The sequence below is a fragment of the Puma concolor genome, chromosome A3 (genome assembly GCF_028749965.1).
Source record: "Puma concolor isolate L17-30 chromosome A3, mPumCon1.1.hap2, whole genome shotgun sequence".
NCBI classification, from domain to species: domain Eukaryota; kingdom Metazoa; phylum Chordata; class Mammalia; order Carnivora; family Felidae; genus Puma; species Puma concolor.
Window position 1 is genome coordinate 86,193,290 of NC_141669.1, and position 25,223 is coordinate 86,218,512.

A 25,223-nucleotide genomic window follows, 5' to 3' on the forward strand; every position below is an offset into this window, starting at 1 on the left:
GCTCTGTGCTGACAGCTCAGAGCCTGGAGCCTACTTTGGATTCTGTGTCTCCCTCTCTCTCTGTCCCTCTCCCACTCGCGCTCTGTCTCTCTCTCTCAAAAATAAATAAACATTAAAAAAAAATTTTTTTTTTTTTAATTTCATGGTTGGAACAGGACTTATGCAAAGTATACTCTGTTGCAAGGTATCTATGTGAATGCAGAAGGCATGTGTGTATGTAAGAGGTTTGCTCAGGATGAAACACACATCCTTCTCCTCTCTGCGTCTGGACTCCGGGTCTCATGCCCCCACCCCACATCCCCACGCGGCCAGCTCTGACATGCTCAGCGCAGGGTCACTCTCTCAGAGCACCCCTCCCTCAACACCAGCCTGGTTCCCACCCCTCAGGTTAGCTCACGTCCTCCTAGTACACACTCTGTTAAACTCTGTTCTCCTCCAAAGCCCACTTGGCAGTAAGTACTCGAATATTTGCCACTGGACTGCATCTCCGCCCCCCCTCCCCCCCCGCCCCGGGCCCTGGAAGCCTTGGGTGCCTACTTCACTACAGGAGTGATGGATGTTTCTGGCATGAATGCTGTCATGTGTCCTGATGAACACACACAGGGCCGTGCTGCCCAGAGGATGTGTTACCATCACTTCTGCAACGAAACGCGGCGATGAAGGTTGGGAGGCAAAGAGGGGAAGAAAAGCAAATCACATGAACTTTCCTTCGCTCTTGGTGGGAAAGAGCAAACCAAACAAAAAAGGGAGAGAGCGGAGAAGCAGCTTCCTGAAATAAACACGGGAATGAGAGTTCCAGCTAAGGAGGAAGGAATAAACAATAGATAAATAGTATAACCAGAAGAGCGGAAATCGGGAGACGTGGAATTTAAAGTGGTAAAAAAAAAAAAAAAAAAAAAAAAACCAGGACAGAAATAAGACCTTAGGAAATGAGAAAGAAAGGCTGAAAGGGAGTTAGAAATACTGCGCCCTTTGAAAAGTGCCGCAGGCGGAGACCAGGCTGGGCCCCCAAAGGCCCAACAGCAGAGTTGGTAAAGGGGCCGGAGCCAAAGAGGGTCTGCAAGCGCTCGGGGCACAACTTTCCTCCGTTTCTCACATCCCTCCCTCCCTCCCTCCCTCCCTCCCTCCCACTAGGGTTATTAGCAGCTGGTTTCTTGTCTACTGGTGGAAAGCGAGCATATCAGGACAGCTCTGGGACAGTAAGTTTTCCTCCCCTTTAACATGAAGCCATAAACGGGGGCAAATCTTGGACAATGCTGTCGGAGGGAGGTGACCAGGATTTTTCTCTCAGGTCACAGGGGCACTCATGTCCTTGAAAGAAGGACCGGGACGGGGGTCCGTCCAGCAGGTAAAATGCACATGCGCTCGTGAGGATTTTGCAAGACTCTTGTGCCATTCCAGTCTTACAGGTGTCTGTCTGTCAGGGGAGGGAGGACTCCCAGCCAGGGGCCATAGGGGCAGACCGAATGGAGCGCGCAAGGTCCGAGGGAGCATGACAGATACCTTTTTACACTGAACACACTGCAAGGCATACTGTTTCTCGTAGCAGGGCACACAGAAGTTCTGGTTGTCCTTAGGGATGAAGCTCTTGGTGCCAATTGGCTGCTGGCAGCGGTGGCAGATGAAGCAGGTCTCGTGCCAGCTGCTGTCCTTGTACTCCATCTTGCGGGTACCTGTCATGAGAGTCCAGAAGAAGCAGCAAAGAGCAGAGTTGACAACACGACCGGCTCGGGGCCCCTACGATCTGCATTGAGAACCTGCCATCATCTGGCTTTGGGGCTGTAGGAAGTCACTTCAGCTCTCAGAGGCTCGCCTCTTAAGTGGGAATGTTTTGGAGAGGGCGGGGACTTTGTCTTTTGGTTCACTGCCATACACCCCACTTCTAGAACAGTCTCTGTGCATACTTGGAATTTATTTGTCCAGCAGGGTGGTTATGAACATTAACTGAAACAAGTATTTGTCTCTGTCTCTCAGCACTGCATAATAGAAAGAGAAATCTGGCATAGCTCAGACCAATCCCGGATGGAGTGAGATTCCCAGAGCCTGGGGGCCCGTGAACGAACACCCTTCGGCTCTCCAACGGGATGGAAATTGGTGGGGTGTAAATGAACCTAGAGTCTCAAGCCTGATTCAGCGAGGAGCCTCCATGTCGCTCACTTTATGTGACCTGCTGTGTAAATAAACCAAGCTGTGATGTGTCGTAGCAGTTTTATGCACTGCACTGAGCGCTATCATTAAAAGCCAAACGTAACACGCATATGTTCCATTTCACGATTTTCTGATCTTATCTTGTGACATCCCATTTCCTTTCGAATGGCTGTTATCATTTGATAGGTTTACGTGATTTCTTCGAGTAGATTAAGAAGTCTAGAGAACGGAAATGCTGTTTGGTTCACCCCCACCCCCCCCCCCCCCCCCGCCGCCACACCACCAAGCTGGATTCATAGCCAATGTTCAGTATTTGTTGACTGATGTTTCCCCGTACTTTTCCCAGAAAATAAAAGGGCGTGTGTTTACAGAAAGAGATGATTCAAGACAGATTGTATGCAAGAGCCCTTTGCATGCAGCAGACAAGAAAAGGGCTCCAAATATCGGAGCTAGCGCCCGGGGCCAGTGCGCTACGTAGGGCCTGCGCGCACAGTCTCAGCCACCCCCATTTAACAATTGAAGGTTTACTGGAGCACAGCCACACCCATTCATTTATTTCAATTGTCTACGGATGCTTCATCCTACAATGGCAGAAAGGAGCTGTGACAAAGTGTGGGCTTCAAGGCCCCAAGTATTTGATTCATTCTGGTAACCTGTTGGCCAACCCATGGGCTCACTGAAAGTTTGCAGTTGTAGAAGGAATGGCGCCTAAGTTGCACTTCAACGTGGGATCAGAGCATGGCGGGGGCGGGGGGTGGTTAGGCTGGGAGCAGGGCTGCCAGCTTTGAACCAGGATGGCCGCATGCTGGCATCAGGCAGGCAGCGTAACTTGGGCATCTAGAAACTCGCCTTTAGCCTAAGTCCAAAGATAATATGGGCGAGATGACAGGCTAAGTGTTTGTGTTTTGGTTGCTTCCAAGGTTGACAAAGAGATGTCCGTATCTCCAGGAATTAGGATATATGCAGAAAACCGTTGCAAGATTATTTTATTAGATGTCATTTTTGGGTCACTGTCTCAGCTTCCTGTACTTCCCAGACAGGACATTTGGGCACTAACTCCCACAGAATATATAAAATATTCAGGGTAAGTATAGGCGCTGGAAGGTGGGGATGTGTGTGAGGGAATTCATGGAGGGGTACATAATGATCTTCAAAGCTATGGAATCCAATCACAGGGTGATGAACCCTGAAACAAGGAAAATTACATTCAGTGACTGAATTTCAGGTAAAAATAGAAGAATTATGATATAAATCTGGAATGATTTTCCTTGTCTCCAGGGGCTTATTTTTCCACGTATATTTTTGCCACTTGGTCTTTTTTTAAATGTTTTTTAAAAATGTTTTTAAGTTTTGAGAGCGAGAAAGAGAGAGAGAGCGTGTGTGTAAGCTGGAGAGGAGCAGAATGCTGTCAGCACAGAGCCCAATAGGGGGCTCAAGCCCACGAACTGAGAGACCATGACCTGAGCCAAAGCTGGACGCTCAGCCGACTGACCCACTCAGGTGCCCTTGCCACTTGCTCCTTTAATCTCTGACCTTCCCTCTGGTTAAACAGCTAAAATACCAAAGGATTTTTATCAATGAATACATGGCAGTCAGATGATCACTAAAGACCACAAGCAAGACCGTGTAAGTGCATTCTCGGCGTGTTCCAGAATAACCGTCTTATATCAACACCGGCCTCAGGGAATTGTCTTGTCTCTAGGCGGGAAGCTGGTGGGCACTCGCGGCCCAATCGGGACGGTGGGTGCGCATCCGAGAGGTACCAATTATTTACTGCAGTCACACCTGCATAGCTTGTTGTACAGCACGGCCAGCAGATGGCAGCAAACTTCCTTCTTTCTAACAATGCCCAGCTTCTCTGGCAGATGCCAAGTACACGGTCTTGGTCTTGACCAAGGGGTGTTTGTTTGTTGTTGTTGTTTTCCTGATTCAAATAAACAAGTGAGGAACCAGAAACGTGGTGAAGGGTTGGCAACAGTTGAGAGGCTGCTCAGAGGATTCTGCAGAATCCTCTGCGAACAGAGGCTCGCTGTGGTTTGTGACGGACTCTAGTTTCCTGACTACTTTGGGAGGTTGGCTTTTGTCAGGGTTGTGGCCAGTGGGCGGGTTTGTCAGTTAGTACCCGCCTCTTGTTCTGTGTATCTAAGGTCGTTGCAAAAGCTACGCTGATGATCTGTACTCCTAGTCATCTTGATTTGGTAGCCCTTTAAAAAATGGAATCAAAGCAAGGAAGGTCGTGCTATGATGTAGCGCTTTTCTTCTGTTTCTTTTCCCTTTCCTTTTCTTTTTTCTTTCTTTTCTCTTTCCTTTCCTTTTCCTTTCTTTTCTTTATCTCCTTTTCCTTCTCCCTCCCCTCCCCTCTTACTTACCACTCCCCCCCTCCCCCACCACCTTTCAACCAAGCTTTTTCCAGACACTCTGACGTTGGTGCTGAGTCCACTTCCTCTGCCAGAAGTGCCCTTTTTTGACTTCTCCAGGGGTGAAACTCAGCTCATCCTTCAAGAGTACTCACATGCGACATCCCCGGGGCCCCTTCCTGCCTCCTCTGCTCTGGGTCCACCATAGCGGGTAGGAGCCAGGCTTCTCTAGTGAAGTCTCGGTGAGGGGCAATGATCAGTGGAAAGTCAAAGCCAGCAAACAGCCAACCAAACCTGTCGGTTTCTAGGTTTTCCCTGAGAACCGATGGTTCAGGGAAGGAGCGCCGAAGTGAGGGGGAAGCCGGGACAGACATACGGTGGTGGCATAAAACAGTATCTGCAGGGCTGGTTTTGAATTTAAAGTGCAGGCGGGGGCGGGGAGACCAAGGCTCCCCCAGCTCCAAGTGGCTAAGGCCACACAGCTACTGTGCAGCAAAGCAAAGATCCTCAGGCCTGCTAGAGCTTGGACTAAACCTAGTTGATTTGGACATGATCCCAACACGTCTGTTTTGCTCTCCTCCTGGGGAGGCTGTTAGCACCTCCGTTCTGTGAAGGTTCATCCTGTGTGTCCCCTGTGACCCTACCTTCTGAATTAACCACGATTGCCAAAGCAGAAGGAAGTCAGTGATCGTCCATACCCGTGACCTCAGGTCAGCTCTGCTGTACGTGGGCTTTGGTTTTAATTCCATGGCCCCCACGTTGGGCCCTTGCCCCACAGCTGCAGCATGGACGCATCTCTGTAAGAGGCCTTGCTCTGGGGGTTTTGTTCCTTGTAAGAGCATGGAGTCAGTTATCTTGGAGATGTATTAGCCAGAGAAATGTAGTAGCCAGGAGAAACCATCTCGTGCCCTCGCCTTTTATTTCTTATCCAGTATATCTTCCTAAAATTATACTTCCTGCCCATCAGTCTCCGGCTCAAAACTCTTCAGTATCTCTTCACTGCCACAAACAAAGCAAACCAAAAATAAAAAGAAAACTCTGGGGCATGGCAAGCAGTTTTCTGCTAAAGAGTCAAGAGTCTGGCTCTAAATGACCTCGGGAACCCTAATTCCCATTACATGTCAGCAGGAATCCAGCTGCTGTGTGAAATACTGTGACTCAGCAGGCTACCCTGGGCTTTAAAACTCACAGGCACCTGGGTGGCTCAGTCGGTTAAGTGTCTGACTTCAGCTCAGGTCATGATCTCATGGTTTGTGGGTTCAAGCCCCACGTTGGGCTCTGTGCTGACAGCTCAGAGCCTGGAGCCTGTTTCAGATTCTGTCTCTGGCTCTCTCTGCCCCTCCCGTGCTTATGCTCCGTCTTTCTGTCTCTAAAATAAATAAACACTAAAAAAATTTGTATTTAAATTAACGTCAACCTCCTGATGCAACCAGCCCGAAACTCTCAAGCTCCATTTGTTTCGCACGTCTTGTCTGGTGTTCATGAATACAGCGGGTTTTAAAAATCACTTTGAAGGGGACTTGGTGCTTTCTTCTATTTATTATGGTCTGGACCTCAACTCCTTCAAAACTGCACCTGAAAGTTTCACATATTTGACGTCCCTCTAAAAAACCTCAACTAACAAACCAAACCTCAAGTTCTTAAGTGATTGTTGTTGAAATGAATTGAGCTTATAAATACGAACCATAAAATACTTCAGGCATCACAAGGTTGATAAATTACGAAAATTCCCATTGTATTCAACTGTATACTTCAGGGGCGCCTCGGTGGCTCAGTTGGTTAAGTGTCCAACTTCGGCTCAGGTCACGATCTCATGGTTCGTGGGTTCGAAGCCCCGCGTCAGGCTCTGTGCTGACAGCTCAGAGCCTGGAGCCTGCTTTGGATTCTGTGTCTCCTTCTCTCTTTGCCTCTCCCCTCCTTGTGCTCTCTCAGAAAAATATTTTAAAAAATTGTATACTTCAATTTAGTCTTTTGTGTTTTTTAATTAATTAATTATTTATTACTATTATTTTAACGTTTATTTATTTTCAAGAGAGACAGAAAGCAGAGTGTGAGTGGGGGCGGGGAGGGGCAGAGAGAGACAGAGAGAGGGAGACACAGAATCCGAACCTGGCTCCAGGCTCTGAGCTGTCAGCACAGAGCCTGACATGGGGCTCGAACTCACAAACTGCGTGTTCACTCAGTTTTTTAAAAATGAAAGACCCACAAAACAAAACAGACCAACTTGCCCCAAGAAACTTCCCCCAAGGGACCCAGTCCCACCTCCCCCATCACAGACAAGCCACCTCGCTACTCCTCTGACACCCGACCCGGCTGGGGTCAAGTCTGGGTCTGTTGAAAACGAATGTCTGTGTGTGTAGGACACAAAGTCCAGGAGGACAGGGGGCTCGCTGCTTTGCGAACACCCGGCCCCCGGCCCAGCGCCTGGTGCACAGCGGGGCACCATACCCATTGCGGCAATGGCCAGATTCGGACAAGTTCAGCCAGCGGAAGGGCAGAAAAGGGCATGCCTGCTCTGAGGCATGGCGCGGGAGGAGGGCGCGCTCCTGACCTGGCATGATGGTCTCCTTGCATTCCTGGCACTTGGACGAGTACTGGTAGGAGTAGCAGTCCATGCAGAGCAGCTGGTCCTCCTTGGCAGCGAAGGGCTTGTCCACCAGTGAGCTCTTGCACCGCGAGCAGTGGAAACAGGCCTCGTGCCAGTGTCGGTCCTTGTAGGACAAGTCCTGCAGACCCAGAGCATGAGACAGTGAGAGGGCCGGAGCGGCCACGGCTGCTCTGCCTGACCCACGGCACGGGGCAGTCATGCAAATCCTGGGGGCAGACGGGGGCTGAAGCCTGTGGGCGTTCCTGGATCGTGACCCTGCTGGTGAAATGAGGAAGGCTGGGCTTTCAGAGCGACTATTTAGATATGTGTGTGTGTGTGTGTGTGTGTGTGTGTGTGTGTGAAAGAGATGCTTCCCCAAAACAAATGGATTCCCCCTCAGTATTGTCTGTAAGAAAGTGAAACACAAAACATACGACTCATCACTGCTTCTCACTGACAACTGGTGAGAGAAACAGAGCGCAGCCCTCAGCTCTGAGGGAGCCCAGCAAAACCAAGTGTGACAGCAGGGTCACTGGGACACCTGGCTGGACAGAGAAGCCTGGATGTAGGGAACTTAAGAAAGACAGCCACGAGGACAGGGCTCTGGTGTCACTTGGTGGGAAGCAGGTTGGGAGAGAGTTCTGGAACAGGTGGCACGGGCTGAGTGTGGACGACTCACGGACAGCAGGGAGGTGGGCACAGGGGGTCGGAGAAGGACTTCTGGGAAGAGACAGAGCATGAGCACAGCTGAGGTGTGAGTGAGAGGGGTCCTTGGCTGGAGGGACAGCCCAGGGCACCAGGCAGGAAGGTTCAAATCCAGGTCGGGACAGGAGGGCCCTTTAATGTCTGCACGGAAGTTAAGATTACCCTGAAGGCAGTGGAGGGGGCATGAGCTGTTTAAACAGGGGCGTGAAAGGCTAAGACGATGTGGGACATGTGGTGGGGGACGTACAGGGGGACAGGAAGGAGACCTCACAGAAGGCACCGCAGAGAATCAGGCCAGCTGAGGCTGTGCACAAGAGTGGGGCACACAGTCGGGAACAGATGGCACGGGTTATTAAGAAAGCAGAATCCACGCTTTCTAGCAAAGGCTGAAAAGGAGAAATGAGTCCAGGAGAGAACATCGTGTGGTCTCTGTGCTGCTCCTGACCTCACCTGAGGAATCCTAAGTAATCTCATACTCTTTTTTTTTAAGCTTGTATTCATTTATTTGAGAGAGACAAAGACAGCATGCATTGGGGAGGGGCAGAGAGAGGGAGAGAGAGAATCCCAAGCAGGTTCTGAGCTGTCAGCACAGAGCCCGACGCGGGGCTCGAACGCATGAAAGCGAGATCACGACCTGAGCCAAAGTCGGATGCTCAACCGACTGAGCCACCCAGACGCTGAGAGTTGGGAGGTTTTAGATCATGCTATCATTGTGATAATGCTACAGAATACATGCATTTAACTTTTTTTGTTGTCATTATGGAAAACAGTGTTGGCATAAAGAATTGAAAGCAGGAACTTGTAGACATGGGTACATCCAAAGCAGCATTGTCCACAGTCACCCAAAAGGTGGGAGAAACCCAAGTGTCCATCAACAGATCAACGGCTAAGAAGAATGTGGTACGTGCATACGATGGAATATTATCCAGCCTCAAAAAGGAAGGAGACTTTGACACAAGCTATCACGTGGAGGACCCCTGAGGACATTACGCTCAGCGAAATAAGCCAGGCGCGAAAGGACAAGTCCTGTACGTCTCCACTGAGACGAGGTACCTAGGGGTCAAATGCGCAGAACAGAAAGTAGAGCGGTGGCTGCCAGGGGCTGGGGGAGGAGGGACGGGGAGTTAGTGTTTCACGGGGACAGAGTTTCGGTTTTGCAGGATGAAGAGTCCCAGAGGCTGGCTGCACAGCAACGTGAAGCCTCGTGGCACTTACTGAACTGCATGCTTCAACAGGGCGAAGCTGGCGTATTTTATGCTAGGTGTATTTTACCACAGTTAGAGCGATCGGTTTGGACTATTCCGTAGCAGGTGGGAAAGCCTTTTCAGATGTTAGGTGGGTGCCCCCTGTGCAGGCCAGTCACCTCAGAAAGGACTGCCATCGTGGGAAAGCTGGAAGCGTTTTCCGTGCTCCGTGAATCGCCCACCGCCTGGCTGAGAAGAGAAGCCCTGGGGAGGTCTCGAGGGCAGAAGGGAGGCCATCCCAGGCCTGCTTCCCGGAAGGTGGCCCAGTGGGGCTGGGGGCTGCCCTGCCCAGGGCATCCACGGCACACACACAGCGCCTACACAGCTCATTAGTGCAATGAAAAGGAAAGGAAACATGGGTTCAAGGAAACTTGCCTTTGGGGACCAATCTTCAAACACACTGAGGGAGGGACCTCTATGGGCGACACTGCGAGAGCAAAGCCACCAGATGTCACCACGGTCCCCAGACCGCTTAGCGAGTACCCAGATGGGAGGAAAGAGCAGCGGAGTGGTCAACGTGCACGGACAGTCGTGGGAAAAACTGCTTTAAATGTGCTTGGGGCTCCGAAGCACCGCAGAAGCCCAATTTTTCTACGGTTAACCTGAAAACACACGTGCAACATGATAGCTACGCGTTGGCAGATGTTAGGCACTAGAAAGTGTTCCTCCACATTTGGGGTACCGTCCACGTGACTTTAGCAGACCTTACGCATCAGTGCAAGACTTCCTGACCTTCCAAAGCCCAGCTCCCAACCTTTCACACCTCTGCACCCTGGCCCTTGCCACGCCTTGCCTCACAAGGCCCTGCCCCTCCTCTCCAACTGGGAGAACCCTGTTCCCTATAAAGCCCAGCTCACACGCCACCTGCTCTGAGCTGCCCCGGCCCAAGGCAAGCCATGCGCCACCCCAGCTAACATGCCTGTGTCGACATCTTCTTCAAACTCCTGCATGGAAACCCTTATCTAAGTCATTAGGCTATCAGGTTTCCCTGTAATTCTCTTTCCTGGGCTCTTGGCTTGTGTTCTCTTTGGAAGTCTGAGTTAAGCTAATAAATTCATGTCACAGCTTCCTCTTGGACTCACTTCTTAAGAAAGCCCACAACACATAGGAAGCGAGGAAAGATTTTATGGCAAGAGGAAGGTAACTGAACACTGCCAGCTTTGCCTTCCGAGGGCACGGTGAGGCTTCTGGCCGAGACATTTCTCCTCTCGGTGTGGGGTAGGCGTTTAGGCACAGGAGTCCCTGGAGCTGAGAGCTGGGCCAGAAAATACCACCAGAAGTACAAGAGGCTATTATAATGGGCCACAACCCCGTGCCTGGACCTGAGCTTCATGTCATGTTCTAAATCCTTCTCTCAAAGCTTTGGTACCTGGAGGCCCTTCTCATTTCTTGCGTTCACAGCTCCAAACAGATGATGAGTTTTCATTCTTAGGACTGAGCTAGTCCATCTAGCTTAATTCTGCTATGTATCAAGTACACCACGTGGTCCCCAAAGGACACCGTTTAGATGCTGGAGGCACAAGGTTAAGAAGTATAGACTCACTGACTGACGTTCAAGAAGCTCAAAATGTCCTAGAAATATGCTGGTTTTAAAGTCCTCTAGAGAGAGAGAAGGACAAGGAAAGAAAGACCGGAAGAAAGAAAGAAAGAGTCTTTTACACGTCCCAGGAAAAATACCATGGCTAACCTTGTGCTCACAGAAATGTCATCAATCGCAGTAATGTGTTGATAAACAATGTGAGATTAGGACCCAACACTTCCTTTCAGATTTTATATTTTTCCATCTCAGAAACATTCCCGATATGGGAAGTGCTTCTCGTGTGACGCCGAACGTGCCTTGTTGAGATGCCAGCTGAGCCGGGGGGACGACCAGGTGGCCAAGAGGGGCCCTCGTCCCCTCGGCTGACTGGAGGTGACCCTGGGCAGCAGGGGCTGGCGCCACCCCTCCACCACGTTCCACCTGTGCCGGGACTGGTTCAGATGAAGATCTCCCAAAGCCACCACTCCTCAAATCCACCAGATTTCATGTGGTAAGTGGGTGCTCACAACCCTTCACACTCCGCACTTTGAAAAGGCGTTCTATGCTTTGAGACTGTCGGGGCATCCTGTTTCCAACTGGATGTTCCTTCCAATACTTAAGAACAAAAGTCCTGAAGAACGGATGATGGCAGAAAGGACAGCACTCGATCTACGTGGTCCTATATCAGGTGTCCCAACCATGGTAACTAAATTCCCGTGACAGTCGCCAGGCCGGCAGCCCCATCTTCAGACATGGAAACAGAGCCCTGTAGGCGGCATAACTTACCCACGTCTCAGCAAGTCTGGCTCGAGACCCATCCCGGTGGGGGCCGACTCACTGCCAAATGTCCTGTGCCTTTGGTGGCGTGCCTTGCAGGTGCCCCTTTGGTTTTCCAGGGCCCCGTGTTACCCACATGGCTAGCCTCATTCCCACGTCTAGTGATCCTGCGTAGTGAGTGGATCGGCACTCACTTCCCCCTAGAGACACAGTTTTCTCTTACAGGAGGATGTCTAAACAAATAGACATATTTTCAGTGCCCATTACAAACCCTGTGAACAAATTACATGGACACTCTAAAAAGATGATTCACTCACTAAGCACTTAAAAGTCACCTCAACAAATAAAAAATAGTGCCGGGTGGGGGAGTTGGACTGTGAGGACGTGTCTGGAACGTGTCTGGAATAGTAGCCTTTCCCATGACGGCCCAGAAAGGTGGGCAGGAGAGGCCTGCGTCCTGCTCCAGGGCAGGACAGGTGTTTCCACTGTAATCTCAGGCCTCCCACACCAGCCAGGGTCAGGAGCCTTCTAAAAGTATACCAGAGACATCTAGATCTCACTGGAGGGGTAAGAGCCTCTGTCTCCCCCTTCAGTCCCCTGACTGCTTTCTATCAAAGGATCCCAGTGATTTTCTGTTCCTTAAGAATTTTCTAGATGTTTGCTGAGAAACTTACAGTTTGGTGGGTGGACCTGGGCCTGATTATCAGTTTGATGTTTCCCACCTAATTACTAGGAAGCTTAAAGTGTGCTCTAGAAACACACCGAGCCAGGCATACGGCCCGGAGTTTGTTCGCTGCTTTGTTAAGTGCACGGTACTAGCAGCCATCTCTGAAGTCAGGGGCCCTGCCTACGTTGTCCTTCGTTTCTTGAGTTTTTGAAGCCCAGAGCATAAGTGGACCCGTCCAAAACTATCTGTAATCAGGCTAATACATTTTTTGCTAGTAACCACAGATGTCCAAGAAAAATTTCAGGAACAGGGTCATTTAGAGGATCACGACATTTTATTTGCATTGCCTGTTCTCAACTATTCCACTGGTCGTGAAGTGAATGGTTTTTACCCTTTGCGAGCACATCTCCTCGGAGTAACTAAGCAGAAATAACAAGTACAACTGAGTAACCACGCCAAAGTGTTTTCACACGTATGTGAGCTGACTATGAAACCTGGCGCTGTGGTCTCATCTATGTCATATAAAAGTCACTCAGTACCCACAAAATGAGCCTAAGTCCCATTGGTGTGCCAACATCTGAAATCTGTACCCCCACGCATGTCCTACAAAGGAGGTAGGCGGGGCTCGTGGTGCCCCTGCTCTTTTAAGAAAACAGAATGGTCACCAGGTCTGTCGGCTCAATTGCTCGATCAAGGCTGCCAAGATTTTTGGCTTTACTCCCTCAAATAACAGGAATGTTTTTCCTATCATTGCTTCCTCCACAAAGTCAACTACATAATTCCTTCTGAAAGTCAAGCAAACCATTCCAAATATTCAGGAGCCCCAAACGGCCAAGGCAAACTTCGGGAAAGAATCTCTTTTTCTTCCAAAATGTAGAAAAACCACATGGCTCAACTCCACGTGTAGTAAACCATGAATCTGGGTTGAAAAGTTCAGCGTGATTAACTCCTGGCTTTGCAGCAGTCCTGTTGATTTTGGCCCCATGTGGGGGATTCTTGTTTATTTGCTCATCAAGTATGTGCCGAAGGGTAGCCAGTTGGAAGGGTCTTTCCATTCAATCGTATTGGAAAAAAATGGGAAGCGCCCTTAGTTTCTCCTTTAGCCGCCAGTCAAGGGTGACCAGTCCCAAACATCCAAAACATTTCCTCTAAACTACGGTTGTTCTTTGTCAGAAGAATGGCTGAACCTCTCACCTACTGAAGCATTTTTATTTTTATTTATTTAAAACAAAAATTTTTTTTTTAACGTTTACTTATTTTTGAGACAGAGAGAGACAGAGCATGAACGGGGGGAGGTCAGAGAGAGAGAGAGGGAGACACAGAATCTGAAACAGGCTCCAGGCTCTGAGCTGTCAGCACAGAGCCCGACGCGGGGCTCGAACTCACGGACCGTGTGATCATGACCTGAGCCGAAGTTGGACGCTCAACCGACCAAGCCACCCAAGCACCCCCCCAGGTTACATTTTTATAGGAGAATCATTTTTGTCTTCTGCTTCTCGGTTCTTCCTCAGACCAGACATTTTTAGTGATGTTTCTATAATGGAGATGGAGCAAGAGAGAGAGAGCGCGAAGCTTCCAAGGGTGGCGTGGAAGAAACGTGTTGCAGAAAGAATAGGGAAGTAGTCAGATGGAGTTTATAAGACCATCAGCTGCTCTTTGGAGTGCTGAGGCTTCGTATCCACAGACCGCAGTAACCCCATGAAACTGGCACCTGTTTCATCGGCAATTCATAAAGGGCAAGACGGGCACAGAGGGGGCAAGTAATCAGCCCAAGCTCACACAGCTAGCGAGCCACAGAGTGAGGACGGGGACAGGGCCGTTTGGTGTCTGAGCTTTGATGCTTGGCCCAGTAAATAGAGGAACAGGGACTAAGAGCCCTCTAAGAACCCACTAGGGACCTACATCAGTCGACATTAGAGACAGGACGGTGTCTAGCCTTTGGGACTAGCAAGATCAGCCACTTTTCTCTGCTCACAGCAGCCCCGCCTCTCTGCACGTTCGGAAGTTTACACAGGACTACTGCTGAGTTTGGTTTCTTTCACTCTTGGCAGGCCTTGCCTGTTCTGTAGCCAAAAGATACATGGCTGTGGCCTGGTTTCAGGTGGCCCGGGCTGCCCACTGGGCCCGCTCGGGGCGAAGGCTTCGCTCCATACACGATGGAAGTTATTCCCCAACTGTCACCAAATAGCCAGCAACAGAAAGTGACGGTGCAGCGCTCTGCTTCCTGCCTTTCCTAGGAATGATGTAATCAAGGGAAGAAATGTAAGGAACAAGGGCACCTGGGGGGGCTCTGTTAAGCAGCCGACTCTCGATTTCGGCTCAGGTCACGATCTCGCGGTTCGTGGTTTCGAGCCCCGCGTCAAACCCCGCACCGGGCTCCGTGCTGATGGTGTGCAGCCTGCTTGGGATTCTCTCTCCCCCTCTCTTTCTGTCCCTCCCCACTCGTGCTCACGTGCTCTCTCTTTCTCAAAATAAAGAAATAAAAACTTAAAACAAAAGAAACATATGAAACACGGACTGTGTTAGAACCGTCCAGCTGCAGACACAGCCTAACCTAATGAGGCAGCAGCTACGTATCGATATTCATGACCACGGAGGAGAGTGTCAAATTCCCTAAAGCGTATAAGGGAAGAGAGCAGAATAGAGACACCAAAATGCCATGAATTGCTTTAAAGTCCATGAAGCTGGGAATTCCTTTGGAGCTGCCCCAAGGGACCCCATTTTGTACCAATTCTGTGACTCTCAGGATGTCAGTCACTTAAAGTCTTGTCAAGTGCGTTTTGGCCACCGTTTAGCAGGTGAAGATATCAGAGGTCTTAGAGACACGGGTGGACCTCCAGGGGCGTTTCTGGGTGGTCCAGGTTGGACTAAAGATACGCTGAGAAGCACGGGCTAGGGTTCTGGACACTCAATCCCACGCAATCAGCACAAATGACCGGTAACCTCTGTTGAACCTGCTTTCCCATCCACAGTGGGAAAGCTGGTAATTCCTTAGGTGTGAGCTTTTTCCCTGGAGAAAGAAGCGGTACAAATCCTGCTCTTCTCCCACTAGGAAGAAAAGAGCCCCTAATGGTCCAATGAATGTAGTGCTTTATGTGCCCATTTATCTGGGAATCAGCTCCAATTCACTCATGTGCACATGCATTCATCAAATATTTACTGAGCAGCACCGACTGCTTCTGAGTCAGCATGGGACAAACATGAGTAAGAGAGCGCTGCCTTCCAGACAGTGACAGTGCTGGGAGGTGGGGGGAGGGGGGTGGTTAGATCAGGACACCACCAGCCAGAATGCAAGAGGTGTGCTCAGGAGCCTCAGCATAAATGTCCCGGAAACGCACCAACCAGTGTTATGGAATTAGGAGTGGGCACAGACCAGCCAGAGGGAGGAGGCTCGGAGAGGCTTCTTGGAGGGGACAAGCCTATCAGAGGGGGCTCAAGAGACGGAATTTCAATTGGCCCCATGGGTCCGGGCTCCAGCACAAACCACACAGAGAGGCCCGTGGTTTCAGGGGAACATAGAGGGATCCAGGAGTGCTCGGCGCTGCCCGGGGCAGGGGGAGCAGAGGTACCTTGCAGTCACAGCCGATGGGCTTCCCACACTCCTCGCAAGTGCTGGCATACAGAGCCTCAAAGCACCCAATGCAGTAGGGGCTCTCCTCCCTCAGGATGTACTTCTTGCCAAAGAGAGATTCTTCACAGTGGTGGCAGTCAAAGCGCTCCGTCATCATGACGCCCGGCTTTTCAACGACCTATCAGAAAGAGAAAATACAGGTTCCTGTGAGCCCACTCCCGATGCCTTCCCGCTGTCATCTTTAGCCAAGGGATGGGATCCCCTCCGGGCAAAGAACTGGAACTCACCCTTTCAAAGGTTGGAATTTTCGGTAATACTTAAAAAAAAAATTAGTTTGGGGGCCATTTTGTTGCCTGAACGCATTTCACTGCCTTAAACGTCCCCTCTCTCGTTGACTGTGTCACAAAAAGCTTTGTCAATTTTGGACACAGAGCTCTCATCCGGGCAGGGCTGGGTCTATGCTTCAAACGTGTGACGCAGCCTCACATCTTCCCTTTCTCCCTGCCCCCAAAATAGAAAGGCTGAGATAGAAACAATATGTTCATTTCTATAAAAAGATTTTCCATGAGCTCCCCTTTATCATGCATAAACTTGAAGAGTAAGAAACCAGTGCCCAGAGGGAGGGGCCTCAGGAGTTGGTAAACCTGAGAGGCCAAAAGAGCATTACCCTTGACCTTGAAAAGACATTGGGAAGCAAAACCTGCCCTTGCACTAGAGAAACTGCCATACGTCCCTGGGGACGAGTCACTTCTTCCCTATGAAAAGATAACCCTTCCGAGGCCCAGGTAATCCAGACAGCAGGATAAAGGGGAAGGCCAGCTTCCAAGAACAGAGATTATCACACAGTGGGAAATGCAGTGACTGCGGTCAATGGCTTTCCAGGCAACACCTCGCGCCTTTCAGAGAGGAACAAGAATGCATCTGTGTGCCAGTCACTCTGCATTTTTTCCAGGGTGAGCATAGAGTGTGCACAGGCAGAAGGGGACGAGGAGGGGAGGAGGACGGCAGGACGAGCTTCTCAGCTCACCTCATGTGCTGTTCCCCTACAAACATGTTACAGCTGCCCCCCAAAACAAGCCACTACGGGTGTACTTGGGACGAGACGTGCCTCTGGGGCGTTAACAACACAGACTCGGTCTTCTTCAGTATTTTCTCAAGTGGCAATATGTAATTTGCTCAGTGTGCACAGTTTTACAAATTGTTAAACAGGTAGACTGACGACTGTAACTCTGAGCCATGTTTCGCGAACTCTAATTACACTGGGATCGATGTCCAGGGCTTTCAAACCATCTTAAGACTGAAACTCGGGAATAATAGCCTGTGGTGCAAAAAAAATATCGCTGCCTGGTTTATGATCACGGCAAATTTGATAGCGTTTATTAATTTTGTGCTCTTGTATGTCCAAGGTCCTGACAACAATAAGCAAAGAACTAAACCTCCTTCAAGCACCCGTACTTGGTTATTTCTGTGTTTATAGAACAATGTTTTTCCAAGAGCGTTAAACGTGCAGCTGGACACATGTGGCAGGATTCAACCTTCTAAACGGCTCTTCCCGGAGTTAAAGAAAACATTGTCTGGATATTCTTGTGATAACATTACAATACGAAGCTCTTGTGCACTTGAATTATTCTTCTGAAACCCAATGTATAAATATCCTTTGTGCTCAGGCCATCTCGGGTTGCGGCAGCTATGTTGGCTGAAGATTCAATGCTTTCCTGTAATTCCTTAGTTATTGGCTCTTGAAAGTGGCAATTGTTTATATCATCATAATTGGGAGCTGTGTTTCCAACATTTATATTTTTCTAATAAACATCGCCGTGTACCTGCGGAACCAGAGGCGGCCTACCTATTCTTCTCACAAAAATGTAAGAGTAAGGATTTGAGGGCTTGAAAGAAGAATAATGAAAGGAGACAGAACGATAAACTGTACAATTTTAAAAGGTGGAAACACATCTCGAGAGGATCTACAACAACGGCCTCATTTTACGGATGGAGGAAACCAGGGCCCAGGAATATTAATGAGAAAAGAGGATTCACATGAGCTTTCCCCAAAAGTTAGAAAGTTAGAGAAAAGCCATCTAAGTTAGAAAACAACAAACTCCCAGTCTAAATCAAAAAGTGGTTCCACGGGGGTTCGGACAAAGCACAGATGGTGCGAGGGAAAGGATGCAGACAGCACCAGCCGCTTCTCCAGAGACCCTTCCTATGTTCTCGAGCCAGTGAAGGGGGTGAATTTCCTTCAAGGTAATGATCATGACGCTGTTCGGGTACCTGCCACATGTGCTTTCTACCTCCTCCAGTTCCACGGGCCCGGGACAGAAATCATCTATGGGAGTAAACTCTAAGAACTGGTAGGGCTCCCCATCTGCTCAAAGTATGACGGAGGCTCTCCAGAGACAGATGTCATTGGCACTGACACCTACTCCCAGCAGGACTAGAGTAGTAGCGACCACCTGCTCAGAGGGTCCAAATGGGATTCTCATGATGGTGGATCTCTCTCCCACCTTGTTCCTTATCTTCCCTCAGAAGTCACTGCAATTTTAAGGATCAGGAGAGCACTTCTGTCAAACCAATGGGTTTAGGTGTGAAATGAGCACCCATTACTGTTGAGGAGCAGAGAAAGGGTACACTTGATCTGAGATGGTCCTCTTGAGGGTTCCCAGAGAATTATGTGAAGCACAGACCCTGAGAGTCAAAGTAAGTTGCTCATAAGCTAATGAGAAAACAGAGACCTTCCCTGCTTTTTTTTATTTTATTATTATCTTTTTAAATTTTGAATACGGAAAGAGAGAGAAAGCAAGTGGGGGAGAGGGGCAGAGAGAGAGAGAGAGAGAGAGAGAGAGAGAGAGAGAGAGAGAGAATCTCAAGCAAGCTTCACATTCAGTGCAGAGCCTGACATGGGGCTTGATCCCATGACCTTGGGATCATGACGAAATCAAGAGTCAGACGCTCAACCAACTGAGCCACCCAGGCGCCCCCAAAGAGCTTCTCTTCTATCAGAGTATTTAATACCGATTTTCCCTTAATTAACTGCTACCAGATAGAATATTCTTTTTCCTTTCCTTTCCTCTCCTTTCCATCCTTCCTTTCTATGGCGTGGACGAGTGGGAGAGGGGCAGAGAGCGAGGGAGAGAGAATCCCATGCAGACTCCGTGCTGTCAGAGCAGAGCCTGATTCGGGGCTCAAACTGACAAACGGTGAAATCATGCATGACCTGAGCCGATATCAAGAATCAGATGCTCAACTGACTGAGCCACTCAGGAGCCCCGTACAACATTCTTTTTTAAAAAGTGTGTATTTAAAGTTACACTATCAATCTTAAGCTTCTTTTTAATGAAAAAAAAAAAAAAAACCACAAAAACCATATATCTATCGTCCTGCATTAGAAGGTTCCCGTAACTTTGTATTTTTAAATCTATAGAACACCTGATTATTCATTCCAGAGGCGTCAGTGGAGCTGGAACTGTGTGTCAGAGGTTGTGGAAAGTGCTGGAGATACAAAGATGAATACGATACAGGCCCTCCCTGAAAGAACACGTAGTCTAGTGTGGAAAACAGATACACAGGTGATCCCTGAAAAATGCGGGGGTTGGGGCACCAACCCCTGAGCAGTCAAAAATCCACGTGTAACTTTTGATGTCCCCCCAAACCTAACTACTAATAGCCCACTGTTCACTAGAAGCCGTGCCAATAACACACAGTTGCTTCACATGTATTTTGTATATTATATGCATTAAATACCGTGTTCCTACAATGAAATAGGCTAGAGAAAAGAAAACGTCACTTAGAAAATCGTAAGGAAAAGCAAATACGTTTACTGTGATGTACTGCGTTTACTGGGACAAAAAAAATCGGTGTACAAGTGGACCCGTGCAGTTCAAACCCCTATTGTTTAAGAGTCAACTGTGCATCAGATGATAAAGCTCCATGCTCAGGGCAGTGATGGAGAGACACAATGAGGGTCCTCTGGGAGGGCAGGAGAGGCTTCCCAGACATGTCTCTCTCCTTGTGCTGGAGAAGGATAAGCCAGATGATGACTGCAGGCCAGAGGGCGGAGGGCAGAGGGGTGATAAGGAGCAGGGTAGGGTATTTGTAGAGGAAGCTGTAAAGGTAGTCAAAGTTCAAAGACAGGAGGGCCTCTACTCTTGACTGTGAACTTGGCTTTGCCCTGTAGGCAATGGGTAATAGGAGGCCCAGCTGAGAGTTCACCGCGTAAAGGCCCGACTTTGCCAAGGGGGTTGAGGAAGACGAAACTGAGGGGCAGTGACTCCTTAGAAAGTTTCCAGGGTGTCGGGGTCTCCTTCCGAGTCATTTCTTTAAATAAAAATAGGACACCCCGGTTCTGTAAGGATTTTTTTTTTCCCCAACCTCCTCATGTACCATGGCTTCCCCCCTCTGAACCTGCGCGTCCCCCTGACGGGTTAGACTGGGTTCCCGGCCATTACCTGGGACACAGAAGTGCTGAAAGGTGAGCGGCAGGGTACAAGGACGTACCTGAACACAGGGCGTGGCTGCTGACTTGCTGTTACATTGAACCTGGAGTTCTCATCCCTTCCCAGGGGGAAGCCGTTCTCTGAGGTCATTCCCCCTCCAGCTCAGAACGAGCCGGGCATTTGAAAAAGCTGGCTGGCAGGGTACAGGCGTGGCTCCAGGCCCAGCTAACTGCACTGGGCGAGGCGAGCCCCGGGCACCGGGTTTTCAGTGTCTCCCCCGAGGGCCAGCTTTCGGGCAGGTATAAAATGAAAGGCTCCGAGTGCACTGGAGCCGTGATGCACAGTCCATAGGCTTAGGGGGTCCTGGTGGTTTGGTCGCTTAAGCGTCTGACCCGATTTTGGCCCAGGTCATGATCTCACAGTTCGTGAGTTCGAGCTCCACATCGGGCTCCTCAATGACAGCGTGAGGCCTGCTTGGGATCTTCTCTCTCCCTCTCTCTTTGCCCCTCCCCCGCTTGCGCTCATGCTCTCTCTCTCTCTCTCAAAATAAATAAATGAACTTAAAGAAAAGTCCACAGGCTTATATAGGTGGGTTATTTTTATCTTTGCAGATTTATTTAATTTTATTTATTTAATTAAAAAAATTTTTTTAATGTTTATTTTTGACAGAGAGAGAGAGAGAGAGAGACAGGGCATGAGTGGGGGAGGGGCAGAGAGAGCCAGAGACAGAATCTGAAACAGGCTCCAGGCTCTGAGCTGTCAGCACAGAGCCCGACGCGGGGCTCGAACTCACAGACTGCGAGATCACGACCTGAGCCGAAGTCGGACGCTCAACCGACTGAGCCACCCAGGTGCCCCTATCTTTGCAGATTTAAAAACCATGAAGCAAAGTTTGAGAGCGGGGGTGTCAGAGCTGGGAACACAGAAGAGAAACACAGAAAAGGGGAGAAAGAACGGAGGATAAACAAGGTAGAAAAGACACAAGGACATTAAAAGCAAGAAGTTCATGCCTTTTTTTTTTTTTTTTTTTTTCCAGAGAAATGTCTTGGGAATAGAGGGAGGTGGCTGGCAGGCTGGCCAGGTGCCTGGCCTGGCCTTCCCTGAGGGAGGCTGGGTGGGCCACAGAAGCTTGCCTGAAAAAGCCGGGTTTGTAAAAGAGGTTGCCCTTAAGCATTGTCTTCTAAATTCCATTGATTCAGCTACCAACTCCGAACTGACCGAACTGACCGCTGAGGTGCCATTTTCCTCTTCCCCTGGAGACCCAAGTATTTCTCTGCATTAGCCCTGGTTTGCAAGACTTCTCTAACAGTCATTCCTAAAAAATGAAATATCTGCAATATTCCCCAATCCTTCTCACAACACTGAGCAGCAGTGCCCGTAAGTCAGTCCCTGCTGAAACCGTGTCCATCTTTAAATGACCCAGGCTGGAAAATTCTATTGCTTGTCAACAGTCAAACAGAACTTTTTGCAGAGAATTCAGAAAAGAAAATCAGTCGGTTGCATGTGGGCTCTGCCTGCTTAACATTCTCTCTCCCTCTGTCCCTATCCCCACTTGCTCGCTCTCTCTCTAAAATTAAAAAAAAATTTTTTTTAATACAATGCTTTCACGACACTACGTGACATTGTGATCACCTGTGTCCCTCACCAAACCGTAAGTGCTGTGAAGGCAGACATACTGCTGTGGCCTCGCCAGCAGGTGACAAACACAGGGTCAGGTGCTTCTAAAGACTTGTGGAATGACTGAAGAAATGGATGGAGAGGACAAATACGTGGGCCAAAATCGACAGTGAAAACGAGGAACGTGTTATGTGAACGATCCGCGCTGCATACCAAACCCAAAATGTAATGCGGTTTGGCATCTGATGCCGTGAAAATTTCCTAACGTCACTGACCCTGAGCTTCATTCCTCCTCCTCTGTCTCTGGCCTCTTTCCCCCTTCCAGATAAACTGCTGCTTCCACAGCAGGCAGAATTTTTCCTACTGGGTTTGGATTCTACATCCATGTGTACACACAGCTGCACAGCCCGGGAGAGGCCTGGTGGGGTCAAGAAGCAAAAACCAGCCAGCTTGGACGCTTCCAAGCATCTCTGCAAAGAACGTGCTAGACACCCTGCCACAGGTTCCAGATATCAGGGAAAGGTGCTGGATGTTCTGCACAGACACATATACACATCCAAGGGCCTCGTCCAAGGGCACAGGCTCTCATACCTGGAACTGCAGCCAGAGAACATTCTGCACCAGTTTGCTTTCCTATGGACAGAAGTATTGACACACAGGGCACCTGGGTGTCTCAGTCAGTTGAGTGTCCGACTCTTGATTTCAGCTCAGGTCAGGATCTCACAGTTCCTGGGTTCGAGCCCTGCATCAGGCTCTGTGCTGACAGCACGGAGCCTGCTTGGGATTCTCTCTCTGCTCCTCCCCCTGCTCACGTGCTCTCTCAAAATACATAAAAAAAAAAAGTAGTATCGACACATAGACATGGCTCACTTCTAACACTGCTTATAAAACGCGTCTAGCTGAACTGTTTCTTTTCAATCAAAATTCTTGTGGACGAGAGCAAGGTGCAAGTTCAAAGAGTTTGCTATTAGAAAGAATATAATTATGTATTTAGAATCAATGTGAAATCGATTTTTAGATGGTTGGTAAGGTGTAAGATTGACAAGGTCTACCACTATGTGATATACGTACCGATTAACTTAATGAGCCTTTACCAAGTATGTGGGCCGGGCTCAGGGATGTTTTATAATTTGGTTATAGAAACTAGTAACTTTCAAAAACTTAAAATCTTGATTCGTCTCTGATGGTTTTACGAAAGGTTTTGTGTGAGAGACAATGCTTGACTCAGGTAAACCACGGTCTTCCAGGTTACCTCTGGAATACTGAATAATAGAATGAAATGGGAAAATAATAAATGCCCAGTGTTTGACCTTAAGTCCATGATACAAGAACGGTAATACTGCTTTGATGTCCTACGGACTTTTAAATCCACTCGATAAGAATGTATTAAGTAACCACTATTCTCCATGTACTGTTTTAGGCACTGGGAGACTGTGATAGAACATACGATCTCTTAAAGAGTTCCAGAATAGATCTAGCTCCAAAGAATTCAAATCACTTTCAGGATACTAGCTTGTAATTTAATCTCAAAACACGTCAGTTCAGTCAACGGGACACAAGCATAATTATGGCAGGCTGCCTCAGGCTCATAAATCACCCCAGGGTGGGGCTTCGGGGGAGGCCCCACCTTATAGTTCTACCACCACCTTCCTGGGAACATGGAAACACATTATTTATGCTTTGTTCCCACAGGAACAAAATGAGATCCGCTCACTCTCTCTCATCAGTCTGCCCCAGTCTCCAAAAGGCAGCTCATTGTGTACTTTCTGCCTGCCCGGCCTTCCATCTGCTATGAGCCCCTACCAGCCTCTTTCTGTAGCGAACCCCACCGCCCATGACGCCCATGGCCTTTTCCTTCTCCCAGTCCTTTTCCTTCATGGTGTTTCTTCAGCACACTGCGTGGGGATCCTGTCAGGACAGGCTGGCACAGCTCCTACGACTTTGTCCACAGGCTGGCCAATTCTCATTGTTCCAAAAGCTGTATCAACGAACCCAGATGGACCCATTTTCTTTTTGACTAGAAACCTAAATATTTCCAGACGTCAAGGATGCCCTGTGATTATTCGTTTTATTTACCCACAAAAAACAGGGAAGCCACCTCTCTCACTGTCACAGGCATCACTTGTCTCACTTAGTACCATCAGCCTAAACATCCTGAAGCCACAGACTAACTCGAAGTAAACTTAGGGATTATGAAGGCCAAGGACGAGCGTGATGACACATGACGTCCAAGTTCAGACGAGGTGTGAGAATCACCCATGAGAACCATGACACATCAGACGCTGCCCAGACGTGTCATTAGATCTCTAGGAGGGGATCACATTTTATAGCAGAAAGAAAATCAATACCACCGGTAGCAAAGTAGCCATGGAATCTTAAAAAAAACAAGACTGATTGCTGGTGGGAGAATTTTTAAGCAAAATTACTGGAGAACTGCATTCGATTCTCTAGAGAAACAGAACTCATAGGATACATATACATATACACATACATATATATTTATATATATACAGAGATTTGTTACAAAGAATTGACTCACACTATTATGGAAGTCCCAAGATCTGTGGAAGGCCGGAGAGCCAGAAGGGCCAATGATGTCAGTTACAATTCAAAAGTCAGCAGGCCCAAGACCCAGGAAGAGTTGAGTTTCAGTTCAAGCCCAACGGCTGGAAAGGACCAATATCCCAGGTCTGCAGTCAGGCAGGGAAAGTGCCCTCTTAGGTAGTCTCCTTTTCAGTCTGAGTCTGAAGGCTGTAAAAGATTGATATCCCAGTCCAACAGTCAGGCAAGAGGAATTCCCACTTGCTCAACCTTCATGGTCAGGTCTTCAACTGATTGGATGAGGCCCACCCATATTGGGAGGGGCAATCAGCTTCACTCAGTCTACAGGCTCCAACGTGAATCTCATCCAGAAACACCCTCATAGATACACCCAGGAAGTGTCTGAACACTTGTCTGGACATCCTGTGGCCGGCCCAGTCAAGTTGACATAAAATTAACCATCACAGGGGCCAAAGTTGAAATCCACAATTCAGGATAACAGAGGTGCCTGGTAACTTGCCCCAAAGTCACAGTGCCAGCTTGATCTCCTGGAAGACCAGGCTCTCGGTCACTAGAGAAGAGCCCGGAAAATTTTGTGTCAAGGTGGTCATCTTCAGGCAGTGGGCTCTCAGTATAATCCCACATGATAAATGGGCTTTGATAAAATTCTCATAATAAAACTACACAGGAAGTATCCCGTATCTGTTTTTGTTCACTCAAGTTCAAGGAACTTTGTATCTTAGGGCCTCTGAGCCAGAGAGCAGCTTATCTACTCCAGCCCCCTTGTTGACAAATGAAACAATCCCAGCCCCAGAGGCTGGGTAACCCACCCTTGATGCAGGACAGAAATAAAACCCAGGCCTCCTACTGCCCAGCCAAACTGCTTTTCAATATCTGACAGGGCTTTTTTTGTGTGCAAACCAGATTTCCCGCAGTACTGGAAGTAATTTACAAGCACTCATGGGTCAAAGTATGCAGCATAAGGCCTCACTGAAATATACATGTATGCTCCCAAACTCAGCCTCTCCAATTAAGCTGCCTGGGGTCAGATCAAAGG

The 25,223-nt window shown here is 48.8% G+C and overlaps 1 protein-coding gene across 5 annotated transcripts in view; it reads right to left on the reverse strand.

Moving 5' to 3' along the window:
* Nucleotides 1-25,223, reverse strand: part of FHL2 (four and a half LIM domains 2) — a 66,446-nt gene that overhangs the window by 6,856 nt on the left and 34,367 nt on the right. For 2 of the 5 annotated variants that reach the window (XM_086701449.1, XM_086701453.1), the window contains exons 2-4: nucleotides 15,574-15,753; nucleotides 7,057-7,231; nucleotides 1,504-1,673 (exon numbers count right to left, since the gene is read on the reverse strand). In XM_086701449.1, the coding sequence (XP_086557575.1) occupies nucleotides 1,504-1,673; nucleotides 7,057-7,231; nucleotides 15,574-15,732 (504 nt within the window). In that variant the 5' untranslated portion in view covers nucleotides 15,733-15,753. Of the gene's footprint in view, nucleotides 1-1,503; nucleotides 1,674-7,056; nucleotides 7,232-15,573; nucleotides 15,754-15,862; nucleotides 16,010-24,164; nucleotides 24,377-25,223 lie in introns of those variants that run through there. The other 3 variants (XM_086701450.1, XM_086701451.1, XM_086701452.1) reach the window with 3 other exon arrangements.